Here is a 14,856-nt window from a genome sequence, read left to right as displayed (position 1 = left end):
CAGTGGAAGAAGCTCAGAGATGCATTTACTTCTGGCCTCAGCTATCCAGGGTTTTCACTCCTCTGGTATTGCTCTTCTACAGTTATATTCCATATACCACGGCATACAGAGTGTCTATGGAAAGTCCTTCCCTGACTATTCCATGGAGCAGTATGTTCTAAATCAGCTCACTCACACTGCAGTACAATGGAATGTTCACAAACATTCTGACTGCTGGAGGTTAAGGATTCAGCTATTGAATGCTGACAAGTCATAAGTTTCTGTTTTGACAGAGAATCTCTCACAAAAGGCCAGAGGCACACTTATCTCTGGACTTCAAGGTCAAAGTCCAGGGCCTCCACACCCCCTGGGGGCCTCCAAATCCACTTTAGTTTGTCCTGGGTGGTGTGGTTGCCACACTATGCTGCCGGGCAGAGTTGTGCCGGGCAGCCAAGTGTGATTGTGACCTGTGCCAGGTGCTTTAGAGACAGAGGGGGAAGTGAGGAAAGAAATATGTGAGATGGGAATATCTTAAGTTGCATGCTGAAATGTCTCTGCAAATGCATATTTGCATAAATATACCTGTTTTATATTCTTACATTCTTGTGAGTTCAGTTGCTGTTTGTGCTGTCAAAAACCCATGTGCTAAAAATACTATGTTGGCCATGGTGTGTGTGTGTGTGTGTGTGTGTGTGTAGGGGGCTTGACTTGTGGGGGTGGGGGGGCTCCAAAGGCCTTTAGGTCCAGACTCCAAAATTACCCAAGCGCACCTATGCAAAAGGCTAACAGCGGATAACAATTTGGAAAGAAAATGGCAGGGCAAAAACCTTTCTGAAGGCCTAGGAACTGGAGGTGAACTATGCAAGGAGGGTGATATATGCCAGGTGATATGTTGACAGGAGGGAGGAGAGGTGGGATAAAGAAGGGAGATGAGGAATTAAGAAGAAAAGGTGTGGAATAAGAGACTAGGCAAGCAAAAGAAACAGTTGGATTGATTTTTAACATGATACAAAATAACTGGCAAATTTGTAGAGCAAATCACAGCTTTGGAGAGATCTGTGGGGGTGGGACATAAAAATAGTCCAGGGGGAAGCGTTAATTCCTTCACTGTGCACCACACTCCTGGGCTGGATCAAGGACCTTGTGGCTAATGCTTAAAGATAAAAAGGACCACTTCTGGTTCACTTCCACATTAAGCCTGTCTTGTAAAAACAAGTTCAACATTATGTGTACTTTGGCTCTACTGGGGATTTTTTTTGGTAAGTATTGTTGATTTTCCATTAATCTTCAGCATCTGATAGTAACAACATAATTTCAGGAACTCATTGTCCAGACATGCTACAACAAATTTAGAAAATCAATGTTCTAACCACAGAATAACTTGTGCCTCTTTATACAACTGGAAGTCAAATAGTATTATGTAAATGTCTAGAGGTTTTGTTTAACGGATCGTTTTATTTTCCTTCCTGGGCTTGTCTCTAAGCTAATCACTTGGCCACTCTTGCAATGTCCCATCGTTTCAGGAGCCATTCCTGCTTGGGTCCACAGGGTTTTCTAATGCTGTATGAAGTCTTTGCAAAAAGTCTGCACTTATCTAGACAGGTGTTTGTAGACGTCATGCGACTGGAAGCACTTAAAAGCAACATCCAGGCGCTCTCTGCATCTCAGCCATCAGGACAGAGAGATCTGTAATTGGATACACCTCTCGGTCATTCAGCAGAGGGCTCTTGTTCCATTTGTATCTGAACCCAGCCTCTGGGGCTTGAACACTGCTCCAAGCAGGCAGTGATATCTGCTGCTGCTTCACCAGCAAGAATATGTTAGCTATATCTAGCTAATCATATTTCATTCTTTGTCTGTACATTCAATATGGCTTTCTCCCATCTTGCCATTGAGCCCCTCCAAACCTTTTAAAATATTTTTGCTCCAATCCTATGCACATTTACCAGAAGTCTCAATGAGTTCAAATGAGGCAATCATGTCTTTTATTCCTTTTATCCCCTTTCATGTCTTTTTATGCCTATTTAGGCCGTTTAATGCTATTTTGATGTCTTATTTTGTGCCTAAATACCTTTTAATGTCTTGGCATGTCTTTTAATGTATCACTCTGCATTACACTTTGCATTGTGATAATCTTCTGTATCTTATGCTGATCTATGACCGTAATAAAGATGATTGATTGACTGAGCTCAAACGAGCACAAGTTCACTTTGTATGCTGGGGCCCTGGAAGTCTCCTAGCCACCTGCTTTAAATATCCCAGTGCAGTAGGCACACCTATCCTCTCCTTTCAGGGCTTCTACCAGTAGCCACCTAATGGCACAGCGGGGAAATGGCTTGAGTACCAAGCCAGAGGTTGTCAGTTCGAATCACCGCTGGTATGAGAAACACCTATATCGGGCACCAGCGATACAGGAAGATGCTGAAAGGCATCATCTCACACTGCGCGGGAGGAGGCAATCGTAAACCCCTCTTGTATTCTACCAAAGACAACCACGGGGCTCTGTGGGCGCCCAGAGTCAACACCGACTCGACGGCACACTTTACTTTACCCCTCCTTCACCTGCTACCCAGCATATCTGGAGTTGGCTCATTATCAGCTCTCTCCCTCCCCAAGGGAGAAAGAGAGGGCAGCCAACAGGAACCGGAGGAGATGCAACTACCTTGGGCTCCTGCGGCAGCAGCAGACTTAAAGCTATGTGTCTAGGGTCGCCAACCCTCCAGGATTCACCTGGAGTCTCCAGGAACTGGCCTCAATCTCCAAGTGACCACTGGAAACAATTCTGAAGATTCTAATGGCTTGAAACTATGAAAAATATCAGAGCGGGTGGGCAGGCTTCCAGGAATAGCTTCAGTCAGCACTGGCAATTCTATACATGTCCAGTGCAAGCAGCAGCAACTTTATTTACTCCCAAGTACGCATGCATGCAATTGTTGCCTTGCAGCCCAATTCTGAACATATATATACTCCAAATAAGTATCTCTCTTTATACCAGTGGTTCCCAGCCAGGGTTCCTTCAGATGTTGCTGAACTACAGCTCCCTACATCCCAAGCCACAATAAATTGTAGCTGGGGATGCTGGGAGTTGTAGTTCAGCAACATCTGGAGGAACCCTGGTCGGGAACCACTGCTTTATGCAGTGGTTATCTACCTTCAGGGTCTAACTATGTGTTAATAATGTCCTTCGCCCAGACATGGACTGTTATTATCTAAATCAGGGGTGCGCATGAAATACATGTATGAAATATCTGAAGTAGCTCTCCAAGCCTTAGGGCTTGCTCCTCCCTTCCTCTTTCCAGCCCATACTGCAAATCTGATTAGTTGGCTGAGTCAGGCCATTTTTAACCTCTTTCTCCAAGTGTTCAGGACTGCTTTTAGGCTCACTCCCATTAATTTCTCTCCAGTTTCTTCTCTCACAAGGCAATCTCTCTTGCTCCCCTCCTATCCTGTAGCAAAACTGTCCTGGATTCCAGACATGAGCATCCTTTATTCTCTCGTTGTAAATGTTTGCATGAGCAGCCATTTTGCAACTGGTTTCACCCCCCAATTTCATGATAGTAGAATCTGCCAGATTCAAGTCTCCGGCAATCAGTCAGTTCACAGAAGCCTTAAGTCTGCCCATACCTGATCTAAATAGGTAAGTGTGGGTAGGGGGCAGTGAGAGGGAACACTGCCTCTGGGAGTTGTTGAATACAACTCCCAGAATCCCCAGCTGCAATAGCGTGGGGATTCTGGGAGTTGTAGTCAACAACATCTGGGAATCCCTGCTAGAGGGAACACTGGTGGGGGTACCAAGTATAACCTTAAGGCTCTGTTGCATGTTTAAAAGCTCTCTGATTGCAATGGAACTGAACTGTAGCTAGCATTATTTGGACTGTACTCAACAGACCCTGGTTTATGTGGGGCTTTGGTATGTCAGCTCTTAAAAGATTGTACCTTATGTTGGTGGCTGGACCTGGATCAGAAGAGCTCCATGTCCCCTCATGCTGGCCAGGTGGCAAAACAGATGGGGTGATGGCAGCCAAAGGATGCTGGTTTCCTTGGCCTTGCCTCTCCAGCTATACCCCTTGTCTCCTGCCAAGGATAATGCACACTGCGTTTGCCAGCTTGGCACACTTACCAGGATCAGACTTGGAGAAAGTGTCCAGGTCCAACAGGTTCCTGGAGAGATTGACAGGCAACCGGAGCAGAAAGAAAGATACAGAGAGTGTCAGTCAGAAAACAGAGGAAAGCAGGGAAGGGTTAGGGTGTAAGTCAGAGTTATAAGCTAGGATGTGTTGGTTTCCTTTCCATTTTCCTGCAGCAAGGTCACCCATCTCAGATGCTTCTGCTCTCCAACCAAAGTGTCTTGCGGTGTTGGGTTGTTTTTTAGTGTATCTAAATTAAGATTATGAAAGGAGGCAATCGGATCCACAGCCAGTGACAGCTTCATCCTGAAGATGAGCAGAAAGGGCCAATCCTCTACTCCTAGTGGAATCCTTATATCTGAATAGAGTCAGAGCAACCAATGCGAGAGAGAGAGAAGGGGCACTAGTGGGGAACAATTTCACTGTTGTCCTGTGAAAGGCCCTTTGCTCTAACCAGATCTCTCTCTATTGCTGTGGGAGCTCTACAAAGGCACAAGCTTTACGTACGATTAAATTACAGCCATGCTTGCTAGGCCATAGCAACCCTCATCCAGATGATGAGGCTGAAGTAGAATTGCCAACAGTGCTGCTTGTAACAGGAATTTCCAGATGTGGTTGACTACAACTCCCATCATACCCAGCCAAAGGCTAGTGCAGTTGGGAATGATGGGAGTTGCAGTCAACAACATCTGGAAATCAATGTTACAGGGAACATTGTTGGCCATCCTTAAGGATCAGCTTGGAGTCGCCAGGAATTTGCCTCAATCCCCCACAATCCCCTGAATTGGCCTCAGTCCCCTGCTAACTGAGCAAAGAGGTGCCTTTTAAAAGTGGCGATTCTGTTTATTTAACGGGGGAGAGCAACTAGCCCTATCCAACCCCAGCACAGCATCCCCCAAGTAGCTGTTGCTGGTGTCTACTTTATGTGTCTTTTTTAGATTGTGAGCCCTCTGGGGACAAGGAGCCATTCTATTTATCTTTATATTTATATCTATGTAAACTGCTTTGGGAACTTTTTGTTGAAAAGCGGTATATAAATATTCATCATATTCTCCAGGTGACCACTGGAAGCAATTTGGAGATTTTAACGGCTTGATATTATGAAAAATATTAGAAAAAATATACTGGGGGGAAACCCACCAGGAACAGCTTCAGTCAGAGTTGACAACTCTAGGATGAAGTTGGTTCCTAGTTCTTCTTCCACACAAGAATGGATGGTGTCATAGCTCAGTAGCAGAGTATCTCAAAACTGTGGTGCACTCCCTGGTAACCCCCTCTACGTGGGGCTGCTTTTGTATGTAGTTCGGAAACTTCAGTAAGTTCAAAATGCAGCAGCCAGACTGGTTTCTTGGAGAGACCATATTAAACCTGTTTTAAAACCATGCACTGGCTGCCAATAGGTTTCAGGGCAAAATACAAAGTACTGTAAATTACCTTTAAAGTCCTAAACAGCTTAGGACCAGGCTAGCTGGGAGAGCGCCTTCTTCTGCATGACCCCCATTGCACATTAAAGTCATCCAGAAAGCTCTATCTCTGGCTGCCGCCAGCTTGTCTGGCAGCAACTCAGGATTGGGCCTTCTCTGTAGTCGTTCCTAGGCTGTGAAATGCACTCCCTAGAGGTATTCAAGGCTTAGCATCATTACCAGCCTTTAAAATAACCCTAAAGACGTTTTTTTTTTAGTCTGGCTTTTAGTGATTCTTAAATGGTTTGAAATAGCTTTAATTTTTAATTGTTTCCAATGGCTTATTTATCTGGTATTTATTGTCTTTATTCACTTGAACTGCCTAGAGCCGCTGAGGTAGGCAGTACAGAAAAATAAAATATAAATAAAATAAATAAATAAATAAAAACAGCTTTACATGAATAATGTCTCAGATTCAATCTCCAAGTACGGCTGGGAAGGACTCCGGCCTGAAACCCTGGGAAAATGCTGCCTGCCAGTCAGTGTGGCCAGTACTGAGCTAGATGGACCAACGGGCCTGACTTGATAAAAGGCTGCTTCTAGTATGTTCCTCTGTACAAAGTTGCATGAGCAGCCTGAATAAGGAACTAAAGTCTATGTACCTTTGATGACCACAGAGATGTATTATTTGGGCTGGCTCAAAGTTCATTTTGAACTGTAGAGGTGTGTAATCATCAGTTTCTTATTCATATCGCAGCTCATGTAGCTCTGTGTTGAATGAGGAACTGGGAACCAGAGACCAACTTCAGCCTCATATAATTAGATGAGGAGAGATTCTAGGCTTTGAGGAGGAAAGCGGAGCTTGGTTTTCATCACTGCCAAACAGAGATGCCATCTTTTTTACTGGCCCTGATCTTGCACCTTTCGCCTGACAATCAGAAATTCACAAGTTGTCGTTTTCCCCTTAGCCAGTTTCACCTGCTACATTTCATGTCAGGCAACATCATGTTAAATCGTGCTATTAAAGGGACAAGAACAGGCCCCAGTGAGACACTTTGCTCTTTTCCTATGCAACAGCAAGTTGACATTTTCTGTGAGACTCTCCACTATGTCCTCAAGCCCACTGCTTGTGTCAGAATGATACCTTTCTATCTGGGGAGGAAACAAACAACCTTTCACTCTAATTCAGAAAGCTTTAGTCTTCTATGTATGTCTTTCCCTTTATCACTCCTTAGCATTACTTAAAAAAAAAAGTTTTCCCTCAAAGTTGCTTAAGACAATTGGCTATATAGCATTTGGGCTTTTTAGTTTAGAATAAAGGCAACTGAAGTGGTGGGGACGGGGACCTGATTGAGGCTTATAAAATTATCCAGTATGGAGATGTAACAATCAAAAGTGTGTGTGGGGCTGGGGAATACAAAATCCTCCTCTAGCTTTGAGGAGTTCCGGATAGGCTGCCACCATCCACTTTTTAATATGAGCAGATGCATCCTTCCAAGGGAACATTCTGGGAGAGTAAAGTGGAAAACCTCTCCCTACAAAAAAGGGCTTGAGCAGTCTTAGGCCTTCAAGAGCATATGGACTAGGGCAGGACCCAATAAGGACTGACATACTTTAATAACAAGGGTTTATTAATAATTGGATGATAAGGAAAACTATAGAGACATCAACAATTGCTGCTTCCATTCAAGTAAAACCCTTCCCCGGGAACTACAAGAGCCATGCAGTCAGCTCCAAGCACTTAAATTAAAACAAAAATAAACTTCCCGAGATGTCTAGCTAAAATAGCCCCTATCCTTCTTACTTACTTCCAGGTAAGGAATTTCCAGTTGATTGATTCCCAGCCAAGACTGTGTGGTGTAGTGGTTAGAGTGCTGGACTAGGACTGGGGAGACCCGAGTTCAAATCCCCATTCAACCATGGTACTAGCTGGGTGACTCTGGGCCAGTCACGTCTCTCTCAGCCTAACCTACTTCACAGGGTTGTTGTGAAAGAGAAACTCAAGTATGTAGTACACTGCTCTGGGCTCCTTGGAGGAAGAGCGGGATATAAATGCAATAATAATAATAATAATAATAATAATAATAATAATAATAATAGCAGATGAGACCACCTTCAGAGGCCTCCAGGGAACAACTACTAAATTCTAACAGACCCCTCCCCTACTTCTCTATAGGCTGTTGTCCAGGAAACCCTGCCCCTCACTCTGGATTGGGCAACAGGGATTTGATTCTCTTCCTTATTTGGAGAGGCCCACCCTCCAAGCAGTTACTCTAATTGAAGCCCTAGTCCTCCCTCAAGCCTGACTATCTCTACAGGAGAGAAAGAAGGTCTTCTACCTCTCTCACAACACTAGAACCCAGGGTCATCTAATGAAACTGATTAGCGGGAGATTTAGAACAAATAAGGAAGCAATTCCTCACACAGCACAAAATCAATCTGCAACAAGATTTGGGCCACTAGCTTAGATAGCTTTAAAAAGGGGCTTAAATAGGAACATAGGAAGCTGCCATATACTGAATCAGACCACTGGTCTATCTAGCTCAGTATTGTCTTCACAGACTGGCAGCAGCTTCTCCAAGGTTGCAGGCAGGAATCTCTCTCAGTCCTGTCTTGGAGAATCCAGGGAGGGAACTTGGATTCTAGTTGCTCTTCCCAGAGCAGCTCCATCCCCTGAAGGGAATATCTTACAGTGCTCACACTTCTAGTCTCCCTTTCATATGCAACCAGGGTGGACCCTGCTTAGCTAAGGGGACAAGTCATGCCTGCTGCTCTGAAAGCCAGTTGCAGGAGAGTGGGGGGATGCCTTCATTTCCTGTTGATGGGCCTCTCAGAGGCATCTGGTTGGTTACTATGGGAAACAGGATGCTGGACTAGAGAGCCCTTTGGTCTGATCCAGCAGAGCTCCTCCAGGGTTCTCATGGCAGTGTAGATGGTACTCTGTCCCCTCCATTTTATGCTCACAACAACATTGTGAGGCATGTTAGAGTGAGAGAGTGTGTGACTAGCTGAGCTCACCCAGCAGGAGCATCACTAGGGGGTAGCTCATGGGCACAGGCCCCCAATGAATTGCCCAGAGACCCGAATCTCAACAGCCCCCTCCCTCCTCCATGACCTCTTCCAGAAAGGCAATGTAGCTGGAAGAGAGATTCCGGCCTCTCCTAGCTCTCTGCTGCTCCCACCATGTGTGCTGTATTCGAATATTCAATTTTTTTAAAAACACATGTAATTATTCTTGGTCATTCTTGAGGGTCATGATCAAAAGGGGGCTGTGGGCCCAGGCCTCATCTCTTTTAAGTACCTAGCACAGCGCTGTCACCCAGGGAGTTTCATGGCCTCCCATGACTTCGTTTAATTCTCTAACCATTATCCCACACTCCTTTCTTTGCAGTCTGAATACCCTGGTGACAAGAGAACAACACAGAAAGGAGTTCTGTCAATGCAGCCATCCTCAGCACTTCTCATTGTCAAATTCTGCGCAAAGGTTCATCATCCAAGAGCCTTCTGCTGCTTTTCTGGGGCATGCAACAAGAAAGGGAGGCAAACTGAAGAGGATTCTTGAGCAAAGTAAACAAAGGGAAGTTGAATATTTGAAGGGGTAAAAATCCATTTATTGACACATTCCTCAAAGTTGATTATGCCTGTAGCATTTGGAATATAATGTAACTCTTCATCGAAGGCAACTGAAAAAACTTGTCAAGAATACAGAAATCAGACAACGTATCATAGGACTTAACCTTAAAAATAACATTTTCCTATAAATTTTTAAGACTATAAAAACAGGAATGCACAAGGAGACTAACATGTATATTCTGTATGCAAATCTGCATGCATATCATTTTTATGAACAATCTCATTAACTAAAAACATTCATTTGTTCTCTTTTTTCCTAGAGGCTATGTATTCAAGGGGAAAGGTTAAAAATGTATTTAAATAGGTGTATAATGAACAGATGATTGAGGGTGAGGCATGATAGAAAGTTCAAAAATAATTCACAGTGTGGGGAAAAATGGTTAGAAATAAGTCCCCCCCCCGTTAATTATGCTAGAACCAGGGTTCAGGACAGGTTAGCAGGTGGTTCAGGACAAAGGAAAGGACTCCTTTACACAGTTCATAGTTAACAAATAGGAATTTGCTGCCACAGACCTTTGATGGCCACTGGCTGATATGGCTTTAAAGGGTGTTTAGGCAAATTCATGGAGAAGAGTGGCCTATCAACAAATATGAGCCTTACTGACAAAATGGAACCTCCATGGTCAGAGGCAGTATACTACTAAATAGGCGCCACTGGGAACAAACAGAAGGGGATGACTACATAGGAAGCTACCTTACATGACCATTATTTTTCTTTTCTTTTCACACACATTTATATCCCGCTTTTCCTCCAAGAAGCTCAGAGCTGTGTACATGGTTATTTTTATCCTCACAACAACCCTGTGTACATGGTTAGGCTGAGAGATACATGACTGGCCCAGGGTCACCCAGTGAGTTTCATGGTTGAATGGGGATTCAAACTCAGGTCTTCCCGGTCCTAGTCCAACACTCTAACCACTACACTATGCTGGCTCTCAATTAGTCAATCTAGCTCAGTACTGTCTACAGCAGGGCTGCCTAACTTCAGCCCTCCTGCAGATGTTGGCCTACAACTCCCATAATCCCTGGCTATTGGCCACTGTGGCAGGGGATTATGGGAGTTGCAGTCCAAGACTAGCTGGGGGACCCAAGTTGAGCAGGCCTGGTCTACAGTGACCAGCAGCAGCTCTCTAAGGTTTCAGGCAGGAGACTCTCCCCAGGGATTGAACCTGGGACCTTCTGCATGCAAACCAGATACTCTTCCCCATCTTCTAAAGGGACTGTCTCACAGCAGACAGTGCTCACATCTAGTCACCCATCCAAATACAAACCAAAGCAAGCCCTGCTTAGCAAAGGGGATCATTCATGTTTGCTGTTGCAAGACTGGCTCTCCATCCCACAGGCACACAGAAACCTGCCGTATACCAAGTCAGACCATTGGCCCATCTAACTCAATATTATCTACTCAGACAGGTAGCAACCTTCCATCATCCCGGCAGGTGGCTTTCCCAGCCCTGCCTGGAGATGCCAAGGATTGAACCTGGAACCTTCTGCACAAAAAGCTGACACTCTACCATTAAGTTATGGGCCCATGGAAGCTATAACCTCCGTGCCCAGCTTTTGGGCTTCCTAGAGGTATCTGGTTAGCCATTGTGGGAGGCAGGATGCGGGACTAGATGGGCTTTCAGCCGGATCCAGCCAGGCTCTTCTCGTATTCTTAGGCATGCTCTTTTTACCAAAAGATATCAATAAAGCTTGTGACGAGTGGCTGCTTCTTTGTTTTCTTCAGTTGCTCTAATGCAGGGTGACATTATATTTTAAAAGGGGCCAAGGTGTGTGAGTCTGTAGCAGCAGCAGCAAAAGCAACCAAGAGTCTTGTGGCATCTTAAAAACGAACACAGAACATACGCTTCCATAGGAAACTGCCATAGACTGAAGGGCAGGGAATGCAAGGGGCCCAGCCTTTCTTATCTTGCACACTTACAGTACACGACTTGTTCTCTAGCATGTCCTGCTATCTGACTAGCCTATCCCCCCTCCCTCCTTGCTATTACACTTGAAATGTGACAGACATAATAAAGCCAAGGCTCCCCTGCAGTGTCAATTAATAGGCTTTTAGCAACTTTTGAAGTCCCGCTTCACCTTGTTTGCCGATTTGGGAAATGCACGCATTTCCTGCTTTCCCCGCCTCCACTTTGTCCTTCCCTCTGGGCCGCCACCCTCTCCTCCCTCCTCTTTGAAGCAATTCTTGTGTTTTCCCGGCTCCTTGCTTCCCCACTCCCTCCTCCCCCTGCCTCAAGCTCCTTCGCGGAGGATGGCTCTTTCGACTTGGGTATAATTGCTGCTCAGGCATTACCCAGCGTGCTGCTGGTAAAAAATTTATCCTGTAAATGGGCTTCCTGTCATGTTCAATCACAGTCTGCTTCCCCACATTACAGCTCTCACCCAACTGAGCCCCCATCCCATCCCATCTGCTTCCTGCTCTGCCATTGCCCATCACCTGCTCTTTATTTAGCCCATGTCCTACTTCAGCAATGCACATTTTCCTTCTTCCTGTCTTGCTGTAGATGTACGGATTCCTGGCAACCAAGGAGCTATGTAATCTGGCAAGTTTCTAGTCCTTAAGGAAGACAAGTTTGAACACGTGCGACAATAACATTTTAAAAGTCAGTGGGGGAGCATGTTGCATAAGACTTGTAGGAATCGGACGGTTGAGCATAATTTCTTGCCTCTTTCCCATGACTTAACACAAGGAGAATAATGTATCTATTATATTTGTATAAGACCCCAAACTCTTCTTTCCAAGTGGTTTACAGAATAAAAAACACAACACAAAAATTAAAACATTTAAAACACAATTTACAAATCTAATTAAAAGCTTGCTTAAATAAGTGCGTCTTTAAGATCCTTTTAGTTAGGCCAGCCATGCAAATCTGTATACCTGATTCAGGCTACAGAATTTGTCTCTTCCCATGGCAGAATGTGTATTACCTTTTATACATGCAGAGAAAAGATAGTCCTGGTTTGCTCCTGTGATCAGTGATCTCTAACTTTTTCTCCTCTTCTTTCTGTTACAGAATCCTCAGCCCTGTCACTCAAAGCCCACTCTACACTGCAGTCAACCAGCACCTTCTGTGTGATGCTTGCTCGACTCCTGCTGCATTGTACCCCACCAACAGATTTGTGTGCTCTGGATCCATCCCTCACTGAAGCCATCCATTCACTTTGTTAATTTCAGAGAAGTTGCCAGGATCGTCTTCTAGTGAGAGCTATGCCAAGCCATCAAGTGCAGCCAGGAACTTTCATCGTCCAGGCAAAACCCCAGTCTGAGCAGGAAGGAAACCTTTACACTCCTTCCCGTTGAGCAGAGCCAATGGCCAGTCTGAGTGGGCGGAGTCACTCCAGTTCCTGGAAACCTTTTACTGACTAGGGGGATGCACTGGGGCTCCAACTTCTAGCTAGCCCCACAGCTAGGGCTGGCCCTACCATGAAGCAGGCTGAAGTGGACCACTTCAGGAAACAGATTGTGGGCCAGTTCTCAGGGCAGCTCACCTAGCACGCCCCGCCATGGATGACCTGCAGAGGAAGGGAGACAAAATGGCACCACATGGCTTTTTCCTCTTTGCTTCCCAATAGAAAAGCAAAGAAGGGGAAGAAATCTGGAAGGCAAGGAAGAACCGGGAGTGTGAGTTTTTCATAGAACAAAAGAGAGGGAACGGGCACCCAAGGTACTCTGCTTCAGGCAGCAGAAATGAAATCCGTTGATTCTGTCAGCAGCTCACAAGACTGCTGCAGTGAATAGTCTGGTGGCACCTTAAAAACTAACCCATTTATTTTGGGATAAGCTTTTATGGGTCAGAATACACTGCATCTAACAAAGCAGGCTCTCACCCATTCCACACAAGCTTATGCCACAATTTGTGGGTTGGTCTTTTAAGGGGGCATCATCAGACCCTTTGCTGTATTTGCTTGCTGCTGCATTTCTGTAAGTCACTGGTACTGTGCCTGCCTTCCATCCCCTGCTTGGATCTTTTTGTCTCTCCAGCATACTATCCCTTGGGCCAAAGATGCACAAGGCGAAGCATGAAGCCGGACAGGGGAGGAGTCCTTGGAGATTATCCGCAACCCCTTCGGATCCAATCGCAGGCAGTGCAGTCTTCCAAGTCCCCTCCTGTCCACCCTTCCCCTCCTTCTTGGCCTTTCTATGCTCCTTAACAGCTGCTCAGATCAAATTAATCTGCAGGCACTTCCACCAAACAGCTTCTGTCTGCGGCTTTCAGAGGAGTTTTCTCTACTGCTAAATGAAGCTGAAACCCAAGTTCTGCAGCCTCTCTCCTTCAGTGCTGCATATGGCGAGAGACATTTCTGGGATTTCCCTGAGAGTAAGCAAGAGCTACTAATAGAAAATTAGCTCTATCAATTGTGTTATGCATCCTGAAAGTAGATGAAGGGTTCGCTTGAGGGCTTTGCTGCTCTTTTTTGAAAACAAACTAACACTACAGAAGCTCCTGCTGCAGACAAAGAATACTTTTGCTTGCTGCACCCATTTATCGGTAGAGATCAGTGTTCCCTCTAAGGTGTCCACATGTGTGTGCGATCACATGGTTTTTGATGTCTGCTCAGTTAATTTTAGATCCCACTCAGCAGTGTTCCCTCTAATTTTTTTTTTCATCTGTGTGCGAAATGGGTTGGGTGGCAGTAGCAAGGCAGTGTGTGCACATGTGCATTCAGAGTGGGGCCTTCCTGATGCAACCTGAGTGGGATCTAAAATTAACTGAGCAGACATCAAAAAAACTTGTGAGCACACACACATGTGCATGTCTTAGAGAGAATACTGCAGGTCAGGTTGAATCAGGAAGGCCGCACTCTGAATGCTCATGGGCGCACACTACCTTGATACTCCAGCCCAGAACAAATCTCATTCCACACACAGATGAAAAAAATTAGGGCACATTAGTAGAGATTTATTTATTTATTTCCTTCCTTCCTCCCAGGGGTAGGTTAACCAGTTTTGTATGGTCTACCTTTTTAAAACTGGAATCTTCATGATTGCAGTGATCTGATTTAAATTGATCAAGCAAAACTATATAGTCAAGATCTCCTAAGAGGTAAAGCAGAAACTAATCTGACAGTGATCACGACATTGCACTCTGGCTTAAGATCCTAAGAAGTGTCTCGTTGGATCCAACTAAGGTCCACCAAATCCAGCATTATTTGCAAGGAGCCCAGCAACCAGCAGGTGCTGGGCCATCTACTGCAAACTGATCAGTGGCCCAATGAACAGTGTCTATCTTTTGCCCATCCTTGCTCAACAGTACCGCTTAGTAGCCAGGTTTACATATTCTATCAATAATTATTTAGGCCAGGTTTACATATTCTATCAATAATTATTTAGAGAGATATCATTCTCAAGACCAAACTAGATGTAGCACAGGAGCTTCAGTATTCAAACTCCCAATATCTTTTTCAAAAGGATTCAGATGCTATTAGTTACACAGGGAAAAACTTACAAGCATAATTTTTATGCATATAAGCTGTCCTCTCTGAAGCTAACAGCAGCTTTGGTGGGGCAATTTAGAAATGGGCCATTTCTAATGTTTCAAGCTTGAAACAAAATGCCCTCTTTTAAAAGGGCCTGTTTCAAGCTTGGAACAAAAGAACTCTGTTTCGATCAGCATGTTTTGATGTTTCAAGCGCCATTTTGGAGGCCTGTTTTTCCCTTGCTGATTGGTTTTCTAGCACTGGCTTCTGATTGGCTTGCAATCTTGTTGCTT

At 44.9% G+C, this 14,856-nt stretch overlaps 1 protein-coding gene across 1 annotated transcript in view; it reads right to left on the bottom strand.

Moving 5' to 3' along the window:
• CPNE9 (copine family member 9) overlaps positions 1 to 14,856 on the bottom strand; it is a 61,942-nt gene that overhangs the window by 38,235 nt on the left and 8,851 nt on the right. Inside the window, exon 2 of the mRNA XM_053297993.1 lies at positions 4,100 to 4,140. Coding sequence (XP_053153968.1) covers positions 4,100 to 4,140 — 41 coding nt within the window. The remainder of the gene's footprint in view (positions 1 to 4,099; positions 4,141 to 14,856) is intronic.

The sequence above is a fragment of the Hemicordylus capensis genome, chromosome 2, assembly GCF_027244095.1.
Source record: "Hemicordylus capensis ecotype Gifberg chromosome 2, rHemCap1.1.pri, whole genome shotgun sequence".
Lineage (NCBI taxonomy): Eukaryota > Metazoa > Chordata > Lepidosauria > Squamata > Cordylidae > Hemicordylus > Hemicordylus capensis.
This window is presented reverse-complemented; position numbering and strand designations above follow the sequence as displayed.